General features: G+C 39.5%; 2 protein-coding genes across 2 annotated transcripts; both read left to right on the forward strand.

The window, feature by feature from the left end:
- The first annotated feature begins 1,194 nt into the window (after positions 1-1,194).
- Positions 1,195-16,324, forward strand: LOC146626963 (5-hydroxytryptamine receptor 3A-like). The gene is made up of 12 exons (XM_085361542.1): positions 1,195-1,231; positions 3,764-3,829; positions 7,796-7,861; positions 8,827-8,990; positions 9,633-9,677; positions 9,811-9,920; positions 14,054-14,223; positions 14,347-14,504; positions 15,194-15,404; positions 15,476-15,649; positions 15,792-15,862; positions 16,100-16,324. Exons 1-12 carry the CDS (start codon positions 1,195-1,197, stop codon positions 16,322-16,324), a joined length of 1,497 nt encoding a protein of 498 aa, XP_085217668.1.
- Positions 16,325-25,397: 9,073 nt separating this feature from the next.
- LOC146626964 (histone H1-like) lies at positions 25,398-26,377 on the forward strand. Its single transcript, XM_085361545.1, has 2 exons — positions 25,398-25,920; positions 26,047-26,377. The coding sequence occupies exons 1-2, from the start codon at positions 25,447-25,449 to the stop codon at positions 26,104-26,106; spliced, it is 534 nt and encodes a 177-aa protein (XP_085217671.1). The 5' UTR covers positions 25,398-25,446; the 3' UTR covers positions 26,107-26,377.
- The last annotated feature ends 732 nt before the right edge of the window (positions 26,378-27,109 follow it).

The following is a 27,109-nucleotide window of genomic DNA, read 5'->3' on the forward strand; positions in this document are numbered from 1 at the left end:
TGTGTCATATGTTTGGATTCTTCCAAAAAACCTGTTTTTTTATATCAAGTTACTTCTTATAAAGTGCAAGAAGTCAGTGTCCATTTGTTGCCTAAGCTTGTTATCTGTCATATCATTTTGAAACAATAATATTAATAATAAAAATCAATTCACATTTTATACGTTCTATTGCATCACTAAACTTCCACCGTCCCCTGTAGTAGTTTAGTAAGTATTTTCAAAGAGCTCTAGTTTCATCCTATCTGCCCAAAGCACATGCTTCCAGTATGCTTAATATAAAGGCTGTCCTTAGCTGGGTTTAGTGATGATCTTCTCTGAAACTACAGTTCCCAAGATGGTTAAGTCACTCACTAGTGCCTTGGCAGTTGTTCTGGGTTTTTTTTTTAGATACTTCTAACTAGTTTTCTTTCCAGTCTTTAAAATATTTTGACTTCCTACCTTTGCCAGGCTTCTTTTGTACTGTGTGCCTCTCTTTGAATTTCTTGATGATTCTTCTCATTCCTGTTCTTGACACTTGGAAATGCTGTGTAACTTTTTACAGTATATCCATCTACTGCTTTGTGAGCATCAATAGTTATTTCTAAACTGATTTCTTTTGTTGTCAGCTTGATGCATCCTCAAAACAGTTTTTTGCTGTTTTATACTAATTGTAAACTGGAAGATAATCCTCAAGTTTAACTTGATTTTACAAGCTTTGAGCATTACGAAGTTAAAGCACATAATTGCACAGCAGTGGTTTGCCACTTTTTCAGGGGGCTAGTAATACTGACCCTGTTTTTTTGTTTTCTTTTTCTTTTTTTAAATAGGGACTAACAATTTTGGTCTCATTTGCATATAAATTGAGACAAACCAAATTTTATGATTTAACTTTTGTTTTTATACAAAATTGTCTTCATATTATATTTTCAAACCTGTGATTTGTCAGACTTTTGGCCCCACTGTGACACTTATGTATGTGTGATACATGATGCAATGCTGGTCACAAGCTTTTTAACTGTAGCATTTAAGATTTTCACTTAGTTTAATTGCTCTGTCTATTGCCTAAGACACTGGTCTTAGGATTGATATTGGGATAAAACCATGATTGGTCTTTATATTTGCCCTGCCCCCTTCTAGGCCATTACATTAATAGAGCAGGAATCATCTCCTGCCCACAGAGAGAGCGATGATCATCACTGATCTTTCAAAGCCACAATGATTACAGGTTTCTTCTTCCTGCTCTTCTTCATGGGTAAGTGCATTTAATTTTTGAATTTTTAAAAATTCATACAGGTTATAATTTCTGCTGCTTTACCATTTAAGGCTTTTATTCTGGTTAAGAAGAAAAGATGATTGCAACATGTATATTATGTGCTGCCATCACTCAGGGTACTATCTCTCGTGGGCACAAGGGATTATAAATTGAATTATAAAATCTTGCTCTGCTTCCAACACAATACAAATATGCGTATTTCAGAAATGTGATGCAATGTGCATTTTTACAATTAAATTGTAAAAATGAAAGATAAGGAGAAACCAGAAAGCAGAGCATTACAAGTTTTGGATATAATAAAAGAAACGTTCTTGCTCTAGAAAAGTTTATTAAGATTGGTCATCTATGTACCTGCAAATTTTTGTAGTGTATGTGTGTGTGTTTTGTGTCCAAGATTTAGCCATTTACCTGATTTTGATATTTGTAAAGATTTAGTATTATACACTTTGTATATAAAAAGCAATATCTGTTTCCTGCCTACAAAATTGTGGTTTCTACAGCCCTCTAAATCTGCTGTGGATGATTGGACATCCAAATACTAATTCCTAATGACAACTACAGACAGAGATTAAGTTATGCTTAATTCCTATTAAGAGGTATTCAAGAGAAAAAAAAAGAAGTGTTCAGGAAATTCTGCAGTGGTCAGAGGGGAATGATCGTTCTTTCTTGCATTTTGTAAAGTTAAGAATGAATTACCCTCCTGCCTCCATTTCTTTATATTGATCATAAATGATGTGCAGAGAATTCAAGTGCACTTACATGGAATTATTTTTATTTCATAACTATTGCGGCCCTAGCAGGCCCTCCTCCTGAAATTGACCTTATGTGGGTGTCTTCTGCCATATCTCCTGCCTTAGGAGCCAGCTTTTTTGTACAGCTGACTCCCATCAGCAATTAAGAATACTTAAGGCCAGAGAAAAGTGAGCTCTAGTGCCAGAAAGCCTTGTTGGGTTGCAGCTAGTGAGCGATGTGTGTGGTGGTTAATTGCTCCTTCTGTGCAGAGAGGAGTGTATTTGGGTATCGACCCTTTTTGGCTTATTTTCAGTTTATCAACAGTTTTGTTGTTTTCTTTCTTTTATTAATAGAAACATTAATAAAACCTGTTAATTTAACCATTTTACCTCCCTGTCTCCTTTTTTCAACCTGGAAACCTTTTGTTACTTTCCCTCATCCCCTGGAGCTTTTTAGGGGAACAATAACTTGCGAGCAAAAACACAACAGTATGTGCTGTAACATGTCCTTGCTGGAGATTGAGCAACTTTTTGTTGGCAGGTTTAAATTTTGCTGTTTAAATGTTTTATTTTTTAAATCCCAAAAGCTACAGTATATAATACAGGGACAGCAGTGCAGAGGCTTCAGAACTTGCCTTAGAATCCTTTGATTTAAACAGTTTCTTCAGCAGTAATGTAATCCAGTGATTGTTGTCAGGATTTCCACTGTTACACAGCAAACAATAATTGTTAATTATTAATTCGGCAATCTTTTTTTCCAAATTAAGACAACACTGCTGCAGTGTAACTCAGTTTAATGATGTAGCCTGAAGTGTCTTTCAAAGTGACCAATAACATCAGTAACCCGTCCTCCTTTGGGCTCCGCCCCCCAAACTTTCAAAAGTTGATTCTCTCTGGATTATGTTTTTCCTCATGCTTAGGTTATGATATAAAAATTATTCAATAGGTTTGCGCTAAACTACATTCTTCAAAAGCACTATCAAAACTGCATTTTAAATTGTGCCCAACATGATTTTACTATGTTGTTTCGTGCATCTAAAATAACAAGTCATGAAAAATATCTTCAGCACCAAAGCAGCAATTATAAATAGGAAAAAACTGAAATTAAATGTTTGGCACATTGAAATTAGTTTTCATCCTGTCCCATCATATTTTAATTTCTCACTGAAGTGATCATTCGCTGAAAAAAGGAATGTTTCCTTTCCTTCATAAAGAATCTTTTATCCCAACCAAGCATCGGGCCCTTTATTACTGTTAATAATACTGATTACTAAGCATTGATACACCTATAAATCTTTATCTCATGAAGATAAAATAAGACAGAATAGCTACACATGTTAAATGTCATATTACACTTGAAATTAAAAAACACTTACACTGAGTGTTTTTGCTTGTAATAAGAATGAAATCTGTGAGAGGAACAGCTAAAAATTGCTCGAGAATGTTTTAATTGTATGCATTTGTCAAAACACAACTAGTCCCTTATCAAATCATTATATCATACTACAGCAAATCTTTATGAGATAATCAGACTAAACATTAAATGTATATGACAGTTTTTTTGTTTGTTTGTTTGTCTTTTTCTACACATAATGCTGAGGTAGACTGTCCCTAGGTTGATTCAGTGTCACCAAGTGTTTGCTCACAGGCGGTCACCTGATTGTTGCGGTTTTCTCTATATTATTGTAGGGTCATTATTTAAAGTCCATTGAGGTGAATGTTGTTCTGTGATTTGGTGCTATATAAATAAAACTGAATTGAATGTACTTTTTTCTGTCAGGGGGAAATGCCTCCAGCGTAGAGCTGCAAGATGACCAACAGACACTCAATGAGACTATTACCAGAGGTAATGAAAAAACACTTCAAAACTTATTTAATAAAAAAAACAAAAATATGCAGCACCTGGAACACAAAAATGTGAAAATGGACAGGTACATAAATCAACAATCTTTATGTGGTGTGCGTGCGTTCATGTTAATGTGTGTGAGAGAGAGAGAGGTGGAGAGAGTGACAAGTGGGGAGTGTGTATGTGTGTGTGTCACAAAATGTACTTGAAAATAAAGGTGGGAATCCAAAATAATGGCTCCCAGGAGCCAGAGGCAGACAGAGATTGATCAAGGGGAACTGGATCATCTGCAGTCCACAAGAGTACTGAAAACCTCACCTTTAATGGCAGATAAGTTAGATAGTTACAGTTAGGTGGTCCATTTCCTACTCTGGCTCTGCTTGCTGGACATCCCGGATGAGTGACTTAATCTCTTGGGTGAGGGATCGGATTACACATGAGGGAAGCAAAATGGTCTCTTCCTTCACAGACTCATCGAAAGAAAATTTTCAAGACAAAGTATTAGGCTTCACATTGAGAGAACCTGGTTTATAGGTTATTAAAACCTATAAAACCTGCTATCTAAAACCTGCCGGTGTCCTGCAGGTTTTAGATATCACCCTGGGTCAACACACCTGAATCAAATGATTAGTTCATTACCTCTCTGGAGAACTTCAAGACATGTTGAGGAGGTAATTTAGCCATTTGAATCAGCTGTGTTGGATCAAGGACACATCTAAAACCTGCAGGACACCGTCCTTTGAGGCCTGGAGTTGCCCACCCCTGGGTTATGGTAAAGCTAAACTGAGTAAAAAATGAGAGCCCAGGATGGTTCCTCAGGATGAACCAGGATCATAGTAGAAGCGAAGCATTGTTTCAGGGCGTCGAAGCTTTGTCAAAACGAGTTATCCCAGTGGAAGGCAACCTTGAGGAGCTAAGTGGGTGAACAGCAAGGCAATCTCGCAAAAATCCAAATACTCACCAATAATAAATCGTTGGTAAAAAGGAGCAAAGCCCAAAAAGTGTTGAAGTTGTTTGCTTTTGAGAGGAACTCACTCAACCAATGGTTGGACCTTGGCTGGCTCTGCCCTTAATTGACCCTTCTTATTCATGAAACCCACAAAGGAAAACAGATTGGACATGAAACTTGCACTTCTTACTAGAGATGGACCGATACCGATAAGTAATATCGGATCGGTCCAACTCTACTTCTTACATTTTACATATGTCATCATTTATTGTGCCCGCCAGTATCTCTAAAGTTACTGCTGGGCTTAACCTGCTGGCACACGAGGCAGTTCGACAAAACTTCATCTCATTCCACAGTAGAAACACTCATCAGAAGTTAGGTATCTGTCTCTTCCCAATGGACAGACGAGCCTAACCGAGCTGCATGATGGTTTGCTCGCCGCTCTCTTCTGACTCACTCTCTCAGGGATGGAAAACTTCATGGAGGACTCCCAAAAAGTTGATTATGTTTATTTGGATGTAGCGTTTTCAAGTTTCATCACTTATCCAAATGACTTCTTTAGTCTCAGCTAAATGCAGTTTTCCTCAACCTTTTAAACAGTACATCTGCATAATGACTGAAACTAACACCATGGGCCAACAATGAATTGTGAGGTCAATTTCTTGGTCATTAATATGAAAATGTTCATGACATTGATCAACAACCACTGATCAAAGACAACTGATCAGCACCATTCACAGACTTGAGAAATGGCTGCAATAACAGCATTGTAAGATGGTGAAAGATGTACCCTTATGCCTCCTCTTCGATTCAGAGATGGTCTTTCCCTTTTTACAGAAAGCCTCCTTGAATCCTGGGCTGAACTCACTTTATTAGCTGATAAGACGCTGTGTTAGGGTTGGATCCTTTGTCAAAAACATGTCTTGGTCTTAAACTTGCTAAACTCCTCAAAAGACTGTTCAAGGTTAGCTTTTAACACTACAAAACCTAACACCTGTGCCCACTTCAAAGCTCATCCTTATAACACAATCATAAAAGTTTTCTAAGGTGCTTGGAAAGAAAAGCTACTGAAATTCTGTAAGATTCTTGAAGGTGGTTCACCTTTCATCCGAGAAGCTTCTTTAATTCTAAAACCAAATGGTGGAGAGTCCCAGGTCTGTTGTGGGAGTTCTCCCTTAAGATCATTTACCCATTATTGATCATGCGTCTCATTACATGAGCCAAGGTGTGAAAAAGGAAAATGAGTAAAGTCAAGGGTTGAAGTGAGATCTGGCATGCGGGGAAAACCTTAAGGCCATGTCCATCTTTTTCTCTCTTTTTTGGCTTTCCTTCCTCGCTGAGACGGCGTTTTCGTTAAGGAAAACGCTCTCCAAAGCGTATACATTTGAAAATGCCATAGGGTGGGCATGATTAAATTATGGTTGCCGGCTGTGACAACCAGCCTCTCCTGACACTACACCCTGCCACAGTGACCGACTGAGAATCACTTTAATAAAAATTAAAGCTCAGTATTATACAGACACAAAAACATTCCCCATAATATATTCATATCCATATATACCATAATATCCGAATCATATCTCACACATGCAAAATCAATTAAAAAAAAAAATCATGATTAATGAAAAAATGTTTTAGGAAGTTATTTGCTCTTGGCTGCCGTAAGTTGGTGCTTAGTTAACTTAAGCTTTGTGACGGCTCTGATCCCAACCGTAAAAAAAATGACTTGCTTCCTTTCTTATTTTCCAGTTTGTACATTCCTGATTCCTCTTCAACTCCTCTCCTCACATCTCAAGTCCTTGTATACAAAATAAAAGTCACAAGAAGGGAGAAATTGAAGCAATTAAAAATGAGGCTCTGAAGCAAGCATTTCTAATTTTGTTAAAGTGATGTTGGTTAATTAATTGACAATTGGCACAACTTGCACTGAGCACATGTCATAGATGTAAAGAGTCAGGAGGCCTTCATTTGACCATTGGAATCACTCAAGGAGTTCATGTAATGTGCATGAAGTCTCTTCCTGACAGTTCAGAAACACATGCACATGATGCTGTAGCCTGCTGGAGGTAATTTTGTAGGTTTTTTTTTAGGGCTGTTCCTGGTTGTATTTGAAATAGATTCACAATGGTTATGCCTCCTAACCATATAGACTGAGATCCCTGAATTTCAAAAAAATGTTGTTTTATACTGTGGCATGTGAAACCCCCAGCAGCATAGACTTATAGCAGCATAACGTTGGAAGGACTTAGGGTCACCTAATCCAGACAGGATGTTTATGAGCGTTTCTTTCTTTATTATATGTTTATACACCGCTGTGCATTTATTGATGGCAGTGTGTCTTTTGTCTTGTCTTCCTTCCGTCACCCCTAACCTGTTGTGACAGGGAAAAGGGAATGTCCACACACATGTTCCACTTCTCCAAAACCACTCTCCTCTTCAGTCACTCATGTCTCCGCACGCTTTGCCACTCAGTTGCTCCTGGGAACAATCACACAGGGTTACAGGAGCAGGTCCAGGGAAAATCTATTTACAAAGAAACACAATCAGAAACTGACTTGTAAACACACAGTTTTAGATACTGCTTGACCGGGTAGACTAACGTAGGCTACTCAACAATCCAGCGACGAGTAGGACAGAACGGCCATTCTAAATAGTGCTCAGGATTGCAGGAGATCAGTGGCAGGTGTGATGATTAGCACAGGTGCGTGGGCCAGAGGCAAGAGCAGAGACAGAGGAGAGAGAGCGAGGGAGGGAGAGAGAGCACAAAACAAAACAAAAATAAACATGTTGCCTAACACCGAACCAGCCAGTGAGACACGGGGGCCATGACAGAAAAGGAGTTTTTCCTTACCACTGCTGCCTTACCAAGTGCTTGCTCAAAGGCAGTCATCTGATTGTTGGGGTTTTCTCTATATTATTGTGGTGTCAATACCTTACAACATAAAATGCATTGAGGTGACTGTTGTGATTTGGTGCTGTATAAATAAAATTGAACTGAATGTACTTTTTTCTGCTAGGGGGAAATGCCTCCAGCATAGAGCCTGAAGATAACCAACAGATGTTCAATGAGACCTTTACCAGAGGTAATGAACAAACACTTCAACAGTTCACAGAAATTCAGTTTATACATTTTAAAATGTTTTTTTCTGCCACTGTATTGTTTAATCAAGTCATAGAATCTAAGAAACTGAAGTGCTTCAAATAAAATTCTGCAAAAAAAATTTGGGGGCTGCAATTTATCAATATTTGTAATGAAGGGGAATTGTGAGATGAGTTAATGGGATATTATGAGAAGATAGTTGCATAAAATTATAGCTATATTGATAAGCAGGGTTTTGTCAAGGTGCAGCTTGGAAAAAGCAGGACTCAGGCACAGAATCTCTAAATGTAACAGTGAAATTTACTGTTTAATTTACTGTGAAATATTGCAACAACAGTTCAACACTAAGGCCTTTATAGAAATGACCACGGTTCAGTTTTTTTTCTTTTTAAGATCCCCTCTGGCAGCTTATGCAATCAGAATTATGATCTGAATGCACTGTTGTTCCAAACACATTTTGCTTTTCCAAGATCATCATATCATTGCTTTCGATCCCAACTTCATTATATACTGTATCAATAAAAAAATTAAAATATTTAAAGCATCGTCCTGGTTGTGGAACACTGGATCAGCATTTCATCCTCTCAAGGATACTTGAGGGTGCATGCGAGTTTGCCCAGCCAGTCTACATGTGTTTTGTGGACTTGGAGAAGGCATTTGACCGTGTCCCTCGGGGGGTCCTGTGGGGGGTGCTCCGGGAGTATGGGGTGTCTGGCCCATTGCTACGGGTCATTCAGTCCTTATACAACTGTTGCAAGAGCTTGATCCGCATAGCCGGCAGTAAGTCGGACTCGTTCCTGGTGGTTGATGGGCTCCGCCAGGGCTGCTCTTTGTCACCGATTCTGTTCATAATTTTTATGGATTATGATGCGCTTAAGATGAGCATGAAAGTTAGCGTTTTTATACCATTTTTATATTCATTGACAATGTGTCTTTATATCATTTCAGAAAATGAAGAGAATAGTACTAAAAGCTGCAGATATGTTGACATTATTAACCACCTGAACTTGACCCAAGACAAGGATATGTACATTATGACAAGGCCTGTGGAAAATTACAGTGATGTTACACCCGTATACCATATTATGGGAGTTAAAGCCATCTTAGATGTGGTAAGTTGTTCTGGCTAATGTTGCTGCCTTTCAAATAATGAATAGGTCATTGTTCTGGGTCTTTGACCCAATGTTTTGTGTTTTTTGGACTTCTGAATTCTGTTTTCCATGATTTGTTTTCAGTGTGACTATTAGTTTCCTTACTGTTTAGTTTTTTGACATTTATGTATTTTCTTTTTAATTAAACCTGACAGAATATTTGTTTCTTTTTCTTTTATCTGTAAACGTCCCCTTCTAAAACAAACAAACAAACAAACAAACAAACAAACAAACAAACAAACAAACAAACAAACAAACAAACAAACAAACAAATCATGAGCTTTTTCCACTGGAAAATGTTGTCGTCCACATTCAGTCAACATTGTAGTGTACTGCCTCCACTTTTGTTTATATGCTGTATCATAAAAGTAGATTCTGAAAATAACACACACAACGTGTTAAACTGTGCAACACATCAAGGGTGTTAAGCTTTTAAAACACTTTTTCAGTGTTTACACATTCTTACACATTTTTTTATTCCTATCTTTCATAACTTTTATTTGACTATTTTTGGGGACTTGCTCACCCTTCCTTCCCCACATGTGGAAAATCAACTTTGAAGCCTGGCTGAACTAACAATATGTTTGTTTTCTTTGCTCACAGAGGAAAACTGACCAGAGCCTTGTTTCTTACATTTGGGTTCAATATGTGAGTATTCTCTTGGAAATACACAATTTTCCGTTGTTGAAATTCAAATGTGTTATAATCATTTCTTTTAATCCTTTCTTTCTGTTTTTCTCTGCTTGTATCTTTTTCTTCTCTTTCACACCATCCTGTGTAGCATTGGTGGAATCAGTTCATATCTTGGAACCCAGATAATTTCTGTGGACTTGAAAATATAACATTTCCTGCTGCAAATTTGTGGATGCCAGATATAACTATTGAAGAAAGGTAAATTTTATATGGAAACGCACCCACACTTACAGATGCACATATAGTCACTAATGATGAAGACTAAGTATATATTTTTTAATTTATCAAATGAATTGCAAACTGAAAAGGAATATAGCCAAGACAAGGTTAGAATTAACAACTGCTAACTTAAATATTGACATTGTGCTTTTAAACATCACTCTTATAAATCTCAGCCTCACAGAACCTTGATGTTCTAGCTGTCTGTCTGTTGAATATTATTTTGAAGTATTTTGCAGTGTGCTTTAGTAAAGTGCCTCCCAGTTGTCAGTTTCATAGGCATTAATGCACCTCCATACCACACGCAGGTGTTTTGAGTTGAGTGCTGACAACAACCCATCCTTGTTCTCTTTAGTCCAGAATATGCTGTGTCAATGATTTTAGAAAAAGAATATACAATTTCAATTTGTCTGACCACAGAACAATTTTCCAATTTGCCTCAGTCCTTTTCAAATAAGCATCGCCTAGACCTAACAGCATAAAGGAGGACAAGTAGGTGAGTTTTCTTACTTCCAGAAAAGCAGAGCCAGTGGCAGCTTAAAAATCAAAACGTGAAATGTGACCATGAGAACTTCGCAAGAAGTTCTCAACTTATGTAAACATTTACCACTAAGCCTCAGCACCCTTTTTTTTTAAAGCACATAAGGCACTTGTCCATATGCAACAACAGCCTATTAAGTAACAAAATATCTGCATCTGAGTGGCCATCCTATCTGGAATACACTGTCAGATATCACATGAGAGTAAAGGAAGTCTGGTGGAATCAGTGTGACCCATGGTGAAAAAGGGGGATAAAGTGGAAGAGCTATTACAGTGAAGAGAGGGTGGAGCACTGCTAAGAGGAACAGTCATGACAGGAGCACATAGAGGCTGTTCCTCAGGTCTTCAAGGGACATGTGGGAGAATAGGAGGACAGAAAGACAAGGCTCCTGCCAAAGCAGTGAGGTATGGGTGTGATGTGAATGATGGGTACTCCTGAAGGCATGTGAAAAAGTGTGACCAGGTGGTTTGCATAAGCTGCTGGTGTACCTGATGTGGAGCAGGTCGCCACCGGACTGGTTCTGCATGCAAAATATTGCCAAAAGTATTCACTCTTCTGCCTTGACACACATGAACTTGAGTGACATCCCATTCTTAATCTATCCATAGTTTTCACCTGATGTCAAAGCTACTGGGACATGCCAACCTGGCAGGCAAAAACAGCACTGTGGTCCTTTGCCGTCTACTTGTTGAACTTGTTTGAGTTTAACGCCAGATAGTTGATGTAGTTTATGTGCTATCAGATGCACTAATTTGTGTTTATTTACAGCTGCCAGAAGGATGTAAAGTATGGCATCAACATATGAACACACCTCTCCTAACCCTGCCTTAGGCCAAATTGCACCATCCCTGCTCCTCCACAGTAACCCAGGCAGTTAGGGGTTTCTCATTTAAACTGTAGGAATGATTTACCTGGCGTTGAAAAAATACTTGAATAACTTTACTTGCAATACACAACATCAATGTGACAAATTAATTCTGTGTGGACTTTCTGGCACTTTTCCACACTGCAAATGTCCAGGTCAACAAACTGTAAGATTTAATGTGTTTGAGCTAGTTATGTAGTGCTTACCTTTGCTTCAATGATGAACAAGTTCTTGTACTTCACCTGTTCCATGGTGGCATTGTTTACCCATCCAGATCGAAAATGTATATAACTGGAACTGAACTGGAGCTCTGCGAGAGAAGTCACCACTTTTAGGGATTTAAATAAAGCTGCTGGAACAGAATATGGATCACAAGTCTCCAAAATTCAGTTTCTCTTCAAATCTTTGTTTTTCCTCCATGGATAGACGAGCCAAGACAGATGAACAAACAACCACCTTTGTCCTACATTACTACCAACTGTCTATTTGTGGTCACAATGGAGTAATATTTTGCATGTCAGAGTAGTGAGTCTGATTGAAAACTATGGATAGAGTACAATATGACTGTAATAATGACACGTCAGACATGTCCACACATACATGCTTTTCAGCATCTTTATTAACACTTATCAAGTTTGCTGCTACAAACACGCTCAGTCAGCTGCAGCTCTGCAGCTCACAGCCCAACTCACATCAACAACTACACTGAAATCCAGGACCTAGAAACCTTTAACCCGGTGAGGTGTAATTGCGGATGCCCTGCAGGTGCGTTCACCTCCCCAGCAGCAGGACCGCTGACCACGCCCCACCACATACCTATCGCCCAACTGAGGCCGGGGAGCCATCCGGCCGAACCTGCTCCCCCCCGCGATCAGGAGAGGGGACTGGCCCAGACCGTCGGCACCCCCGGCCCCTGCCCATCAACACGAATGTGTTCATTCAGTGGTGGCAGTTACGAGGTTGGTCTGGGGGCCAATCATGTGGCCTCCGCCTCCAGCAGGAGAAGCCCCTTGCGCAGCTCCTCCACCTCTGGCAGACGTGGACCCTCCTCCGTCTCTGGCTGTGCAGGTTGCCGACACGGTGGCTGCTCCGTGGTCCTCTTTCGAGGAGCTGGGATGGGTTCAGGCACTTACCGAGCCCCAGCCACTCCCCCATAAGGAGTGGGAATGGGTGAGGGGACAGGCTGCATCCTGGCTGGTCGCATCCTGGGGGCCGGAAATGACCAGACCTCCTCCACTCCCATGCACATCAGTGGGGGTCGCCGTGGTGCTGACCAGGACTGGATCAGAGCCGCCAAATCCTTTGCATGCTGCACTCGACCTGGTCCTGCAGTTCTTCTCGCCAACACTGCAACACCACCACCTGCTCCTGCTGTGTGGCTGCCAGCTCGGCCACCATTTGGGCCAGCTCCTTCCCTTCCTAGCGATTTAGCTGTACAGGTGCTGTGGCGATTGTGAAGTGGAGACTGTAGCTGCTGAGGGTGAACTACTGCTGAACCTTTGGATGGCCGACAAAACAGATCTTCCGATGTTTTCAGCTAAATCGCTGGACATGCTGGTAGGCAAGAAGTGAAGCAGCAATATTTAACACTTAGATTTAACATTTAAAATTTTGTTTTAAATATAAAAAGTTACAAATATTTTACTAAATGTTGTAAAAAAAAGACTGGAAAAAACATGTTTTTGTAAGGTTTTGAGCTAAATGTGGAGAAATGTTGCCGTTAATTTCAGCATGTTTCACTTTACAAATGGTGCCCCATAATCCTTGAACCTTCCCCCAGAGAGAGAAACTTTCACAACAGGATTGTCTACAGAAACATGATTTAAACATCCATAGCTTGGTTTCAGGGCACACATTAAGTGTACATGACTGCAAAGCAAATGTGTTAAATTTAGTTATGTGGTGGAGAGGAAAACTCATCGGAGCCTGAGCTCCCAGATGCTGCATTCACATTTCTCCCTGAAGTACAGACTGACTCTGGGTTAACACTTTAAGTCCTCACAACTCTCTGGTTGCTTTGGAACTAATCCTAGACTCGGAGGCAGCGAGTTCAGTCACGCAAAAAACAGAGTTAACAGCCTCAGAGGGGATTACTGTCTCTTTGGACTCTGCTAGTTGAAAAGCACAGTGGGTTTTGGAATGATATTCAGAACTCCCCATCTTCCCTCACTAGAAACAGTCTTGGACATTGAATCAACAGGGTTTTCAGTAGAGTCAGATGCCAAATTAACACAAACAGAAGCAAAAACATAATCGTTAACGGCAGAACTAGATCACAGCATCAGAGTTGACTGTCTCCTGATTGGTGATTTCAGTACTGGAGCTAAACAGTTCAGAAATATGACCCCTATTATTTTCAAGGGAACGAATTCAGTCTTTGAGTTCATAACATAATCACAATCGTCAATGCTGCTATCCTGACCAGGAACGCTGAAACCAGGCGAATCGTCCATGTTGAAAGCAGCCAACCCCTACTCACTCTCTTGATTCTACATCTAAGGGTCTGGAGTAAATATCAGAAATACTCACTACTAGACGGTTCGTGGACAACAACACCACCGGTGGCGTTAGGTGTGTTGCAGCAGGGACACATGGAAAAGTTTCAGGACACCAGCCCTCGATGATTGGAGTTTGAGACCCCTGCGCTACACTATATGTGCGTACCATATTTTGTGCCGTAATCTGTTTTCATTTGCTCTCATACAGGACAGACAAGGACAAAGAGACTAAAAGTCCTTATCTCTTAATTCAATGGTATGGTGTGGTCGAATACACATATGAGCAGGTGGTGACAACTGCCTGCAGGATGCGTGTCTACAAATTTCCCTTTGACATTCAAAGGTGCAACATCTCCTTCAAGTCTATCATGCATTCTGGTGAGTCAATAGCAAGTTCTACTTACATGTGTTTTTCGTACTCTCATATATATAAACCATGAAATATCATAACACATAGTCCTTTGTTCATCTGCTCACATTTATTTTTCTATTCCATTTTAGATAATGAAATAGAATTAATTTACAACAAAAACAATAAATCGATGACAACTTTGACACGCAGCATGATGTGGACCCAGTACGAGTGGACATTCGAGAACTTGACAGCCACAAACAAATCCAGCATTATGTATCCACATCAAACTGTAATTATTTACACGGTAAGTACTTCTTAACCTCTTAGGTCCTGGCGTCCACATATTGGGACATCACATTTTAGGTTTAGACCACAATACTAAATTTTGCAAAGATTTCCAAATAGCAAAGAGAAATTAAAAATGCATGCCATGAAAGGGTTTGGGTCTTAGGAGGTTAAAGCAGAAACACAGATGTGGAAATTGAGTCATTAGCCACATTTTAATAACATTTGTAATGAAAACAAAATTGCAGTTTGTTTTGAAAGGGTTTTAAAAACTCAGCAAAAAAGTTGTTTTCCTTGTGGTTTCGTTCCCCCTGAAGCATACACAGCATTTATTGGACAAGTACTAGATTTCTTTATCCTCCTAACCCTCTTTTAAGTACAATCTAAAAAGGCCTGCAGCCACTTACCACATCCTCAGCACATCATGGCTTATACTGTAAACTTGCTGTTCCATACAGAAGATTATCAAAGTTTACTCCTGCTATGCTGGAAAAAAAAAACACATCTGTATCCAATAAAACTTTAAAGCAAAGCATTTGTCCTTGTATTACAAACATTATTTTATGTTATTATAAGTTATTGGTCATATTTGATAAGTTCTTAGAGGAGACACAATTGCAGGCAGCACAAGAAACCAACAACAGCTAAAAGGCAATAAGGAATTCTTTATTATTATTATTATTATTATTATTATATTTTATTGCACAGATCACGATGAGAAGGAGGTCAGTCCTCTACATTGCCAATTTCATTTCTCCAGTGCTCTTCTTCTTGGTTCTGGACTTGGCCTCTTTCCTGATCCCAGATGCTGGAGGCGAGAAACTCAGCTTCAAGGTCACTGTCCTGCTCGCTGTCACAGTGTTGCAGCTTATTCTGAATGACATTCTGCCCAGCACTTCAAAAAAGGTTCCACTTATAGGTAACAAAGTGGGGTTTATTTGACTGAATGCATTAATAAATTACATTACTGACATAGTCTGCTCTCCTCAGCTATCTACTGCATTGGGACTTTTACCCTGATGCTGCTCAGCCTCCTGGAGACTATTGTGATGATGTATCTGATTGAGAAAGACTCTGCAGCCCATCACAATGAGACAGATGAAGAGCAAAACCTGAGTGTAAATTGTGGAGACAAATGGTGCAAAGCCAACTTCTGTGTTAGAGGTGAGATTATCTAAACTCATGAAAACAGGTTTATCTTTAGTTATGGTTAAAATACCCACACATTAACATTAGCATTTACATGCCATTTAAATCTATCATTTTAATTGTGTACCCTTAATCATTTTGTCTTATATCCTCCCAGGAATAAAATCCAGTGACTGTGCATCTGTTTGTGATGAAAGTGCCGATGAAACACAATCTGTGACTGAAAAGGTGAGACTTTAGCTACACTTTAAAGGGCTATTTATTTAAAGTGAAGTATAAAAATCATTGAGCTTGCATTTGAGAAATTACTTAGAGAAAGAGATCAAGATGTTTGTTTGTATATTAGTAGAAAACCCTTTTATTTCAGTCACAATGGAAACAAACCATTGTGTCAAATGTAGTAGCAGTCAGTGGCCTAAATTTGTTGATAACTTTCTTTAAAATGTAAAAACAAAACTTTTGCAGAGAAGCAGCGACAAGCTGACAGAGGTGTCCCTTGGTCTTGAACAAGTCTCAGATGAACTGAGAAAGATTGGGAAAACAATAAGTCTGCTCAGCAGTAACGAGAAGGAAGAGAAGTTCGGATACTGGGCCAGAATGGTAAAAAAAATCAACAGGGCTTACTTCATTTTTTATGTCACAGCAGTCACTGTATTTTTGTCAGTTCTTGTTTCAAGGTGGACCAGCTGAAGTAAAATAAAATATGAATTCATTAAAAGAGACAGAACTTATGTATTATTTATTTTTTTCATAAATGTCATTCATTTCAATCAGTCCGAAGAAAACAAATGTCCCATTGAGTACAGGTTGGTAAGGTGTTCACTTCTTATATTTAGTGATCTATTTAGCATCATCAGAAATACAGACCCACAGCTGAAGAAAAAAATCAGATATTTAACAGTGATTTCTGCTCCACTTTACTGTGGTGGTTTCAGAGCCCCAGCGTAACAAAAGCTGCAAGGAAATGACATTGTTATTTGTCGCATATTGTGTAGCATCAAAATTGTGAAATTCAGCATCAAAGGTTTGGTTTCAACCAGTTATGAGGTAAACTTGTGTAGTAGTCTTCATGACTATTTTCAGTGCTCCTTATCGCAATAGAAAAATTCCAACATTTAAAACATTATTAAAATGTACATTTATATTTAAGGTGGTGCAGTATGACAAATTATATCAGATGATGATATTAAACTGTCTATTGTTTTATATTATACTTAATTCTTCATTTTGTGCTGTGTAAAAACAGTAATGTGATCCTTTGCCCTCCAGCCGAACATCTTCGAGTTTAACTTAGTCAAAATGCCAGATAGTTGCTGTGCTATCAGATGCACTAACTAGCATTTATTTAAAGCTGTCACAAGAACATCAAGTTCAGCAACAGCATATGAGACACCCAGCTAACCCTGCCTTACAGCCCCTATCACACAAATCCCTGCTTTTACCTGACACTGAAAAAATACTTGATCAACTTTATGTTATGGCACAACATTAATGTGAAAATGAATACTACCGGAACATTTCTGGCTATACAATGTAAATGTCCAGGTCAGCAAAATGTAAGATTTATGTGTGGTAACTGTTTAAGCTAGCTATGTAGCATTTATCTTTGCTTTAAAGATAAGCTGTTTCTTTTTCTTTACTTCCCACATGGCGATATTATTTACCCATTATTTACAGATGGAAAATATATGTAGCCAGGGCTGGACTGATAATCTGTGATATCAGGCATTGTCCCGCAGGACCGGCACACTTTTTATACGTATATATCTGAATTTACAGAAAATGCACTATATTTAATGTATGCTTTTATTGCAATATGAGACCATATCACACAGCTTTATATTTCTACTCCTTAGCCTTTAAATGATTTTCTTGTAATTATGGTGGACCTCATGTCCAATTTAAATTACATTTATTCTTTGCTTTTTGCAGTCAAAAATAATGTTTCAATATATATTTAGGACATATATACATGTTTAATGTTCAGTAAGCTTCACCACAAGCCTCTCAGAACCTACAGCCCCTTTATGCACCTGCATGCTTTTGTTTAAATAATTATTGCACACTTTCTGTAAATCCAATCAACTTCATTTCACTTCTGAAATATCACTGTGTGTGTCTCCTATATGATATATTTAACTGACATTTTTTATTGTAACAACCAACGATTTATACAGGAAAATAATGATTATTAACAAGGTTGCCCAAACTTTGGCATCCCACTGTATTAGTAAACTTATATCTTAACATATAAGGAAATTAATGTATGCTTAATTATTTCTATTTCTTGCTTCTTGGCAACAAATCTTATACTGCTCAAAGCTTGTTTATGTCCCCTGAAATGGTCCCACATTTGTAAGTGGGTTGAGCAGCAGAGTTGGTTATGTGGATTATGTTCAAACTGGGAGCACAGACACTCCTAGAGTGGTTATCTTATGTCTGTTCCAAGCATTCCACATTTGACTGATTTGTCCTATGGCCTGTGCCATTCAAGTTGATGTTCTGCAAAGCCAAGTTGCAGTATTATTTGGAGTAAGCCCTACAGATTTGCAGTCAAAGTTTACAGGACGACATGGCTGACAGCTCTCTATCCAGACAATTTGAAAGACACTGCACACAGTCAATCTCCGATCTCGTAGGGATGGCAGGAGGCCTGCCATGACTGCCGTTCACCATCAGGTTTATCCAGTGTCTGCAACATGTGCACTGGAATTAGAGATGGACCGATCCGATATTACGTATTGGTATCGGTCCGACACTGACCTAAATTACTGGATCGGATATCGGAGAAAAATAAAAAATGTAATCCGATCCATTAAATATCACGAAAGCACCTCACAAAACTTGCAACACGCCGTAACTCACCTCAGAACGTTAGCACGTCGGAGCAGTATGCATCACGTGATAGAGCGGCTGTGGCATGCAGGACCTGTCGGTGGTCTGGATAGCATTTGGAGCTTCGCTAGCAACCCGGCATTTCATCTCCGACAAAGTTATCCCGAGAGAAGTAAAGCAAGTTTGTAAGTCCATCTCTGAATGTTTGTAAAGCATTCCTGCGTTAAGCTTAACAAGCGACTGCCTCTTCTTGCTGCTACTTCGATCATGAAACTGCTTAATGATCAGCTGATCGGCTTTTCTGTCGCGAGTCCGTGTCTCTAGTTTGCTTTTGGCCCACTTTGCACCAGAAAGAGGAAACCAGCGGCTGAACAACAGCAGCACGTTTAAGCTTGATCAGCTGTTGTTAGAATGTATTTAATATTACTTTCTACTCGAGGATCTTTTTCTACGTAGCTGACGGCTGGTAACTGTGCAGGGGCGGATCTAGCAAAGTTTAGCCAGGGGGGCCGATAGGGCATTAACAGGGAAAAGGGGGCACAAAGACATACTTTTCTTTCTTATTCTCATTTAAAATGTCTAGCTTTTAATAAATAATTATCTGACACCCAAAGTTTTAATTTGATGTAAAATGAATAGAAGTCAATTACTGTATATAGTAACTATTAAGTCTAATATATATATACCCTAGTAAGCTATAGTACTTTTTCCTTTGGGAAGGTACCATCTGTGCAGTCTGCAATTTTGTTGAAGAAAGATGTTGAATCTATTTAATATTTCTTGAAAAATAATTGATTTCTGTGCATTTTTTTTCACACTGCATCAAATTAAGGTTGATTACGTCGATTAAGCATCATGAGGTGGAGCGTGAGGGGTGGTTCCCTATTTTTTATTTATTTATTTTTGTTGTTGCTGGGAGTTGGAACCCTATTAGTTAGGTTGCTTAATATTTATGCTAAGTACTCTTTAAAATACCAGAATAGGGAGGATGGTGCAGGTTTAAGTTTATTAGATTGATCAGAATTGCTGAACTATGAAATATTTTTTTTGCATACAGGTATAACAGAATAGCTTTAGTGTAGTTGTTGTTTTAAACTTGAGTATGAACTTATACAAAATGCAGCAAGATATTTAAAAAACAGTTTTGTTGATTAAAAAACACTATATCGGATTCATATCGGTATCGGCAGATATCCAAATTTATGATATCGGTATCGGACATAAAAAAGTGGTATCGTGCCATCTCTAACTGGAATCTGAACATTTGGAAGAAAATTATGCTCAGCAATGATTCCAGGGTGGAGAAGTGTGGATAAGATGTGGAAAATGGAGTAACAGCTTTTGGCGGAGACAGTGTGATGGTGTGGGGCAGCATCTTCCTCACTGAATAAACAAGGCTTGTCATCACCGGAGGCAATCTGAATGCAGAGAGATATCGAGATGAGGTTCTGCAACCAGTGGCGATGGCATATTTCCCCAATCTGGGACCAAACTGATGACAGTGCTCGCCTCTGAAGAGCACGGCTATCAGAGGCTACCTCCAGAATTTGGGAGTGGTGATGATAGAAAGGACTGCCTGAAGTCCTGACCTAATACCTATTGAACACGTATGGGATCAGCTTGGGCATGCTGTTCTTTCCAAAATCACCAACTGTGGCTGTACATGGCTCTCATGTTACTGAGCCCCCCATTTGATAAATTAATGAATTATTAAATTGCCAGTATGTCTTGTTTCTCCAGACTTCAATCAGACAATCCAATAAACAACACCAAACATAGAGTCAATAGCAGAATAAACTGTTTTGGCATTGGTAGAGAGAATTTTGGTGAGTTTGTAATGGGCACAACCCAAATACTAGACTTTACAGCTCAATCCAAATCCAAATGCATTTTCCTTACAAACATGGCACCATTTAAGGGGAAACAAACAGGCTTTCCTAGAGTATAAGATTTATCACCAACAGGAACTGTTACAACATAAGAAATAATTAAGCAAAAATAAATGTATTTACTTTTTCTGCTAATTTTATATGCACACATAATGGATATTTTTGCATGTTTTACACCATAGATACATAACACATACTCATTTATGGCAACAGTTGCAGTAGTTAGCAATGTGTACCTGTTAAGTAATATACTGAGTGTTAATATTCTTCTGATCTTGATCTCAAATACACAATGTATATATTAAATATACTGAAAGTGTAGCTCTTTGAAGACTCGTAACTCATGTGTTGTGGGAATATAAAACAATATAGTTGATTCCTGTTGTAAATTCTACATTGACACCTGTAAACTATATAATTCATGTATTAGCATGATGGAATTAAAGTCATATTATTTGGTTCTAAATACATGTACAGAACATGTAGTCTTGAGTCACTTCTGTGTTATTTTATTTCTCTCATTCCAAGAGGCTAAAGAATTGTTTAGCTTTCTGAAGATCTTTCAGAGTTTTTCTTTGGACTTTGGCTGCTTTTCCACTTATTTTCAGTCCAGTCCTTAATGGACTGGTAGCTGATCATTTTCAGAATTAATGTGTTTTGTTAGTTTGCCACTTAATACTCAACTAAAAAAAAAAAAAAAAACTCAAGGGGAGAACTACTGCTACATTTACATATAGCATAGAACTTGGCAAAGATCCAATTTAATTTTAAATTGTATATTTAGACCCATTGTTGCTAGCAGCCTGTTCTCAAAAAAAAAAAATGCTCCAGATAACAGTTTGGCAGGTGTAAAACAGAAGCTTAAGTAATTATGTTTTTGCCGAAAAAAGGTAATTCCCAAGAACCTAGTACTTGAAAACGTGGTATGGACAGACTTGTAAATCCAATTTTTAGATTGCAGTTGCTCAGAAAAGGTTAATCTTCCAGTCCAGTCTGGTAGTTAAAATCCAAGTGCAAACCTTTGATCTAAATATTTGTGTTCCTTTGTGTTTATAAATATTTTGATGAACTCAGACAAGTGGAAGTGGACAAAAAAAAAAACAACAATCAACAATCTGACACAAACAGATGCATCAGGCACTTCAGTTGACCCATCTGCTATTTGCTGAAGTCTTATCTGAAATTGTCTCAGTGGAAGGGCAGCTGTCATGTCGATCTTAAATAGAAACAGGGAGAAGATAGTATGCCAAACTAAACAATAATATTTAGTGGAGCTCTATGCCGTGCTACCCAGAACATGTGTGACTGGCAAAGAATTCATTTTTCGACCCAACAATGATCCCAGTCTCACTGTGAATGTAGCAAATGCACACCTTTACAGGGAACGCACACAACAGAACACTATCAGTCCCAGATTGGTCTCTCTAGAGCACGGACCTAAACATTATTGAAGCAGTGTGGAATCATCCTGACAGAGAATTGACCCAAAAGCAGCCAACATCCAAAGAAGAGTTTTGAATGCACTTCAATGGTAACTGGACTCTTTCTTATATAGCAATCATCTATCTCTATCTTAAAGCGATTTATACAACTTGCCTCATTCACCCATTTACACCCATTCATACAAGCACTGTCTTTCTATGTAAGTGCTTTCTATCTATCTAATATCATATTCATACTACGATGAATGTATTGGAGAGCAACTCGGGGTTAGTATCTTGCCCAAGGATATTCGGCATGGAGACTGAGAGTAACGTATTCTGAATACTTTGGATTACTTAATATATTATCATGCTTTCTACAACTTAATGAATGTACTATTGCTGTGTGATTTATTACTTTTACTGAAGGTTACTCGTCATACCAATACCAACTACATTTTTAAATCTTAATATAAAACGAATAACAGTAGGGTGGACAATAGGTAAGGCTGCACTTTTTGCAGCGATCTCGTATAGAAAACTATTCCGCACGTATATAAAACAGGTCTGTGGCTCCGAACCGTAAAGGCGTAAAACTGTAAAGGGACCATAAAACATGAGACGAGGTACTTTCAGAGAAAGAGAAGTACAACAAAATATGGCGCACACAGTCAGGAGACTACCAAAGTAAAACAGGAAGTAATGCACAGAGATGCAGACAGACACAGAGGCTATGTCAGCAGCTGTGGCTACAATGTAGCTTGCCATTGTTAGATTTGTATTGTTGATTGTCATTTATGCTTAGAAATATTTACTTATATATGCTTAGAGTTTTGTAATTAGTTGTAGATTGGTAGAGGTTTTGATCCTTGATAGTCTGCAAACTTTGTGTGTATTAGACAGCACTTTGGGAGCATGAGAGGTCATACCGTGTCTTATTGTTTTATGGTAGGATTAACGTAGTTGCGTCTGTTCTAGTCTAAGTGCTCTTTGTTTAGATGAACTGCAGGACTTCCTCACCGTGTTATCTAGGATGAACCATCTAGGGTGAGGGGGAGGCTACCCTCTTCCTGACCAAGGATGTTTGACCCTTTGATCAGCAACACACACACACACACACACACACACACACAGGCAAGGTACTCTTTGTTTGTATGTAGATGTCGTATGTTAATGAACCTATGCATATTCATGTAACCTCAATAAAAAGACAGTGTTACGGGAGGACGGACGAGACCAACTGGAGTCAAGCGGTTGTCCGGTTCTCTCCCGTGCACGAGTAACATGAAGAACTTTGCCTATTTGTGTCTTGCTTAGCAGTGTAATTATATTGTCTTAACGTTCCAGCGAATAGGTTTATGCTACAAACCTAACATTAATTGGTCCTTCGAGCCGGATCCCTGGAATCGCATTCACCGAGGGGAGGAGAGGCACGCTGAAAGTCTGACGTCAGCCAGGAAGTTCCTGTGGATTCGCGGTCTGTCTTTTCTCCTCGATGAATGACGGTCGGCGGGATTCGGGCTGATATTACACTCTAAGCAACGCCAAGTAAGTTTAAAGAGGCCGACTCTATAACCGTGTCGTTGTGCAGTCTCCGCCACTGTGTGAGGCGTTGAGAAGAGGCCGACTCTATAACCGTGTCGTTGTGCAGTCTCCGCCACTGTGTGAGGCGTTGAGAAGAGGCCGACTCTATAACCGTGTCGTTGTGCAGTCTCCGCCACTGTGTGAGGCGTTGAGAAGTTCGCTACTTTGTGTAGCGATACCCGGGTTCCTTGCTACTTTGTGGAGCAAGAGGTTCCTCGCTACTTTGTGTGGCTAGAGGTGAGTTCTCCGCCACTTTGTGGGGCGTTGAGAAGTTCCGCGGGGTCCAGACTGTGCTGGACGATAGGCCTATTTTGTGTTGTTTTTGTTGTCGTTGTCATTGTTGTCATCGTTGTTGTTGTGTGTGAGTGTGTGCGGAGCAGAACATGTGGTCTGTGACACCGACTGTTGTTGTTATCATGGGTTTCTAAGCAACCAAGAGTGAGTCGGAGGGAGACAGACGTTTGTGCTGGATTTTGCTCCTGGCAGCACAAAGTATTTATGTAAAAAAGAGAGAGAGCGACGGCTCCACAGCTGCGCGGGTTCACGCGGGACCTGAGCCGTGCGGTTAATCGCAGGCTTAAAAATGGAAGAGATTAAAATGTTAGAAGTTTTCAGAAAACACACCAGCCTTGGAGAGCTGTGGAGAAGGCCAGCCCACATCAGCAGCACTTAAGATATGCTCTGGTGAATGGCTTTCCCCCCACCCCTTGCTGACACAATGTTTATTCTTTAGCTTGCCCTGATCGACAACAGCCTGTGTGCCAGACCATAGATTTAATTTAGGTGGATAGTTGTTAAAAGTAATCTACATTAAGCTTGTGGTTGCTTAAATTCAGTACGATGACATGTGAGGTGAAGTGATATAGATAAATATTTAAACTAATGAAGTGCATAGAGGCACTTGACCTGTGTGGAAGACTGTCGTCTTATTATGAGCCATTGTTGAGATATAGAGCACATCTGTGAAAACAACTAATATGCTCAACCCTGTATGAAACATCTAAAAGTACATGATGGAGAAGCTGAGTTGAATATGAAAGTGTAAGACTTTGCCGCTGTGGGCAGAGCAACTACTGTGTGATGTTGCGTTGCAGTTTTTTTTCTGAGCTGATGAGCAAGCTACACGTTATCAGATCAAGAGCTGTCTGGGAACTACTCAAAGAGGGGGAAACAGGGAGTGTGCAGCGTTTCCGTGAGCAGTTTTCCTGCATCTTGACTTGTGTGTAGAGTGTTCATAACATCAGCATCATGTTTTTGATTATTTGTTTTGTTGGGTTGAAAAATAGTTAAATAAACTGGTGATCATATTTATGGATCACCATGGCACATATCATCAGCCATGTGATTTATTTTTGCAGATGACAAAGTGAGTGTGAATGTGTCTGACGTCACGGTGTTTTTGTGCGCTGTGTAAAAGTGATTGCCTTTGATCGTGAGTGAGAGCGGTGATTCTGCAGGTCACCAGCTATTGTAACGAAAAAAAAAAGAAAAAAAAGAGTGAAAAAGAAAAATAATCATAGGAAAAAGGTTTTGTGTTGATCAACCAAAAAAACAACAATAATTTCATTTTCTGCTTTTAAGAAAGGATTGTTCACACAAACACAGACAGAGAGAGAGAGAGAGAGATGTGTGTTGATTAAGCAGTGATGATAATAATGAAATGTCTTAGTTTGTCACTTTCAGGTGAAAAGCAGACCTGAATCAATTTTCCACATGCAGCGGTCGGAAGAAAGTTATAGTTTAACATCATTGGAAACATGCAGGCCAAGTTTCTGGCTGACTTATTTACAGTGCCATGTGTTTCTCAACCTCACAAGCGAGCTCACTCCTCCCTGAAGATAAGGAATGCAGCTCCATGATAAAGAGACAGCAGCAAGTCCTGAGCACAAAAAATCCCAGCAAAGCAGCAGCAATGTGGATAAACAGCAGCAGCAGAAGAAAGCAAACCCATCTTCCTGTCTGATTGGATGAATTCCACGGAGGGGCGAGCAAGATGGCGGTGGCAGCATGTTGAAATGCTCAAAGGACTGAGTGACTCGGGCAAGCCACATGCGGCTAGCGACATGAAAGAAATGGACCCTTCATGATGCGTTCAACGTGCCAGCGCTGTGGTGGGAAAGGCTCCATCATAAACACGCCCTGCGCCGAGGTTCAGGCCAAGAAGAAGAAGACGATGACTTCCAAGCCCAAGAAGGTCGGCCTCAGCGTGGGCGAGCTGATTGTGAAAGCCGTGGCCGCTTCCAAGGAGCGCAACGGCCTGTCCGTGGCCACCCTCAAGAAGGCTCTGGCTGCCGGAGGCTACGATGTGGACAAGAACAAGGCCCGTGTCAAGACCGCCATCAAGAGTCTGGTGGCGAAGGGCACTCTGGTGCAGACCAAGGGCACCGGGGCCTCCGGATCCTTCAAGATGAACAGGGTTACTGAGACCAAAGCTAAGACGCCCGCCGCGGCCAAAGCCAAGAAACCGGCAGCAGCTGCTAAGAAGTCGCCCAAGAAGGCAGCGGCAGCACTTCAGACACTAGCACAAGGTCAACCGCATCAGAGGAGGGACAGGACAATAGTGAGAGTGGCTGTGACTTCACTGTGCATGTGAAGAAAACGTTTGAGGAGAACTGAACAGTTGGAGTTTGACATTTGCCACCTGTGGAGTAAAATGGCAAGAAGAGACAGTGGGACACAGGACAAAGTTGAAGGAGAACTGCCGGCTGTTGGACTGTTGAAGTGGGAGAGGACAACAGAGTGAGAAGACTAGGTGAGAACACATAGGAATTATTTAATGTGGGAAATCAAAATTTGGGTTAGCAAACCTGGGGAAAAGAAAACTGACTGCTTAAGTTGGAAAATTGAGACGGAGTCTGAAACATTGCGAAAATAGAAACATATACAAAATCACACACACACAAGCAGAACATGCATTAACCCTACTAACAATTCCAAACACAAAATGACTCATGAAGACTCATAGCACATTAGTTAAGAAATGATTAAATAATAGCAGAGAAATGTGTAGGAAAGGCAGCTTTAAGAACATGCTCTGTTGGAGATGCAGCTCCACAGACATGCATTAGACCTGCCTAATAACACAAACACATGTAATGAAAATTAGTTTGTTATCTTTCATCAGTGTTACAATAGTGTCAATTTAGCAGACACTTGTTATCAAATGCTGAATTTATCCTAAAGAAAAAAAATTGACTCTCCAAGTTGCAGGACAACAATTTAACTTTTGTGGGAAAAAAAAAAAAAAAAAAATCCTGGTTTGATAAATCAGTGATCAGACAATAAATTTAGTGTTAAAATGGTAAATTGGGAGAAGCTTCCTGCTTGATTGAGGCAGCATAGGTAATTTACTGTATGAGGGAAATTGTCTTTTGTGATACTATTTTGAACATGCTTTTCTGTCGTCCTGTCAACTTAGTGGGTTAATAGCTGATATGCAAATTAGTTGATTGGTTTTAGATTAATGAAAGGTGACTGAATTCTAGTACGAGTGAATGAGATGTGTTGGAGTTGTTGTGTGTTGAGTGGAGACTCTAAAACACTGAGTTTCCTGCTTTGATGTGCGAGTGAATCCTGTATTTAGATACACAACTCTGAATACGTCAGAACAGACTGTTTTGTGAAGTGCATGACAGCATGTCACATGTTTTATGATGAAGGGAAAAGGAAAATTGAATAAAATAGATCTGTGGCCTAAATGAGTGAAGAGCACAGACCTGGTAATTAAACTCATAGCTAATAAGACA

This window comes from Diplotaxodon limnothrissa, linkage group LG8 (assembly GCF_057381915.1).
Source record: "Diplotaxodon limnothrissa isolate DT_005_m linkage group LG8, D_limnothrissa_male_GT1.1, whole genome shotgun sequence".
NCBI lineage: Eukaryota > Metazoa > Chordata > Actinopteri > Cichliformes > Cichlidae > Diplotaxodon > Diplotaxodon limnothrissa.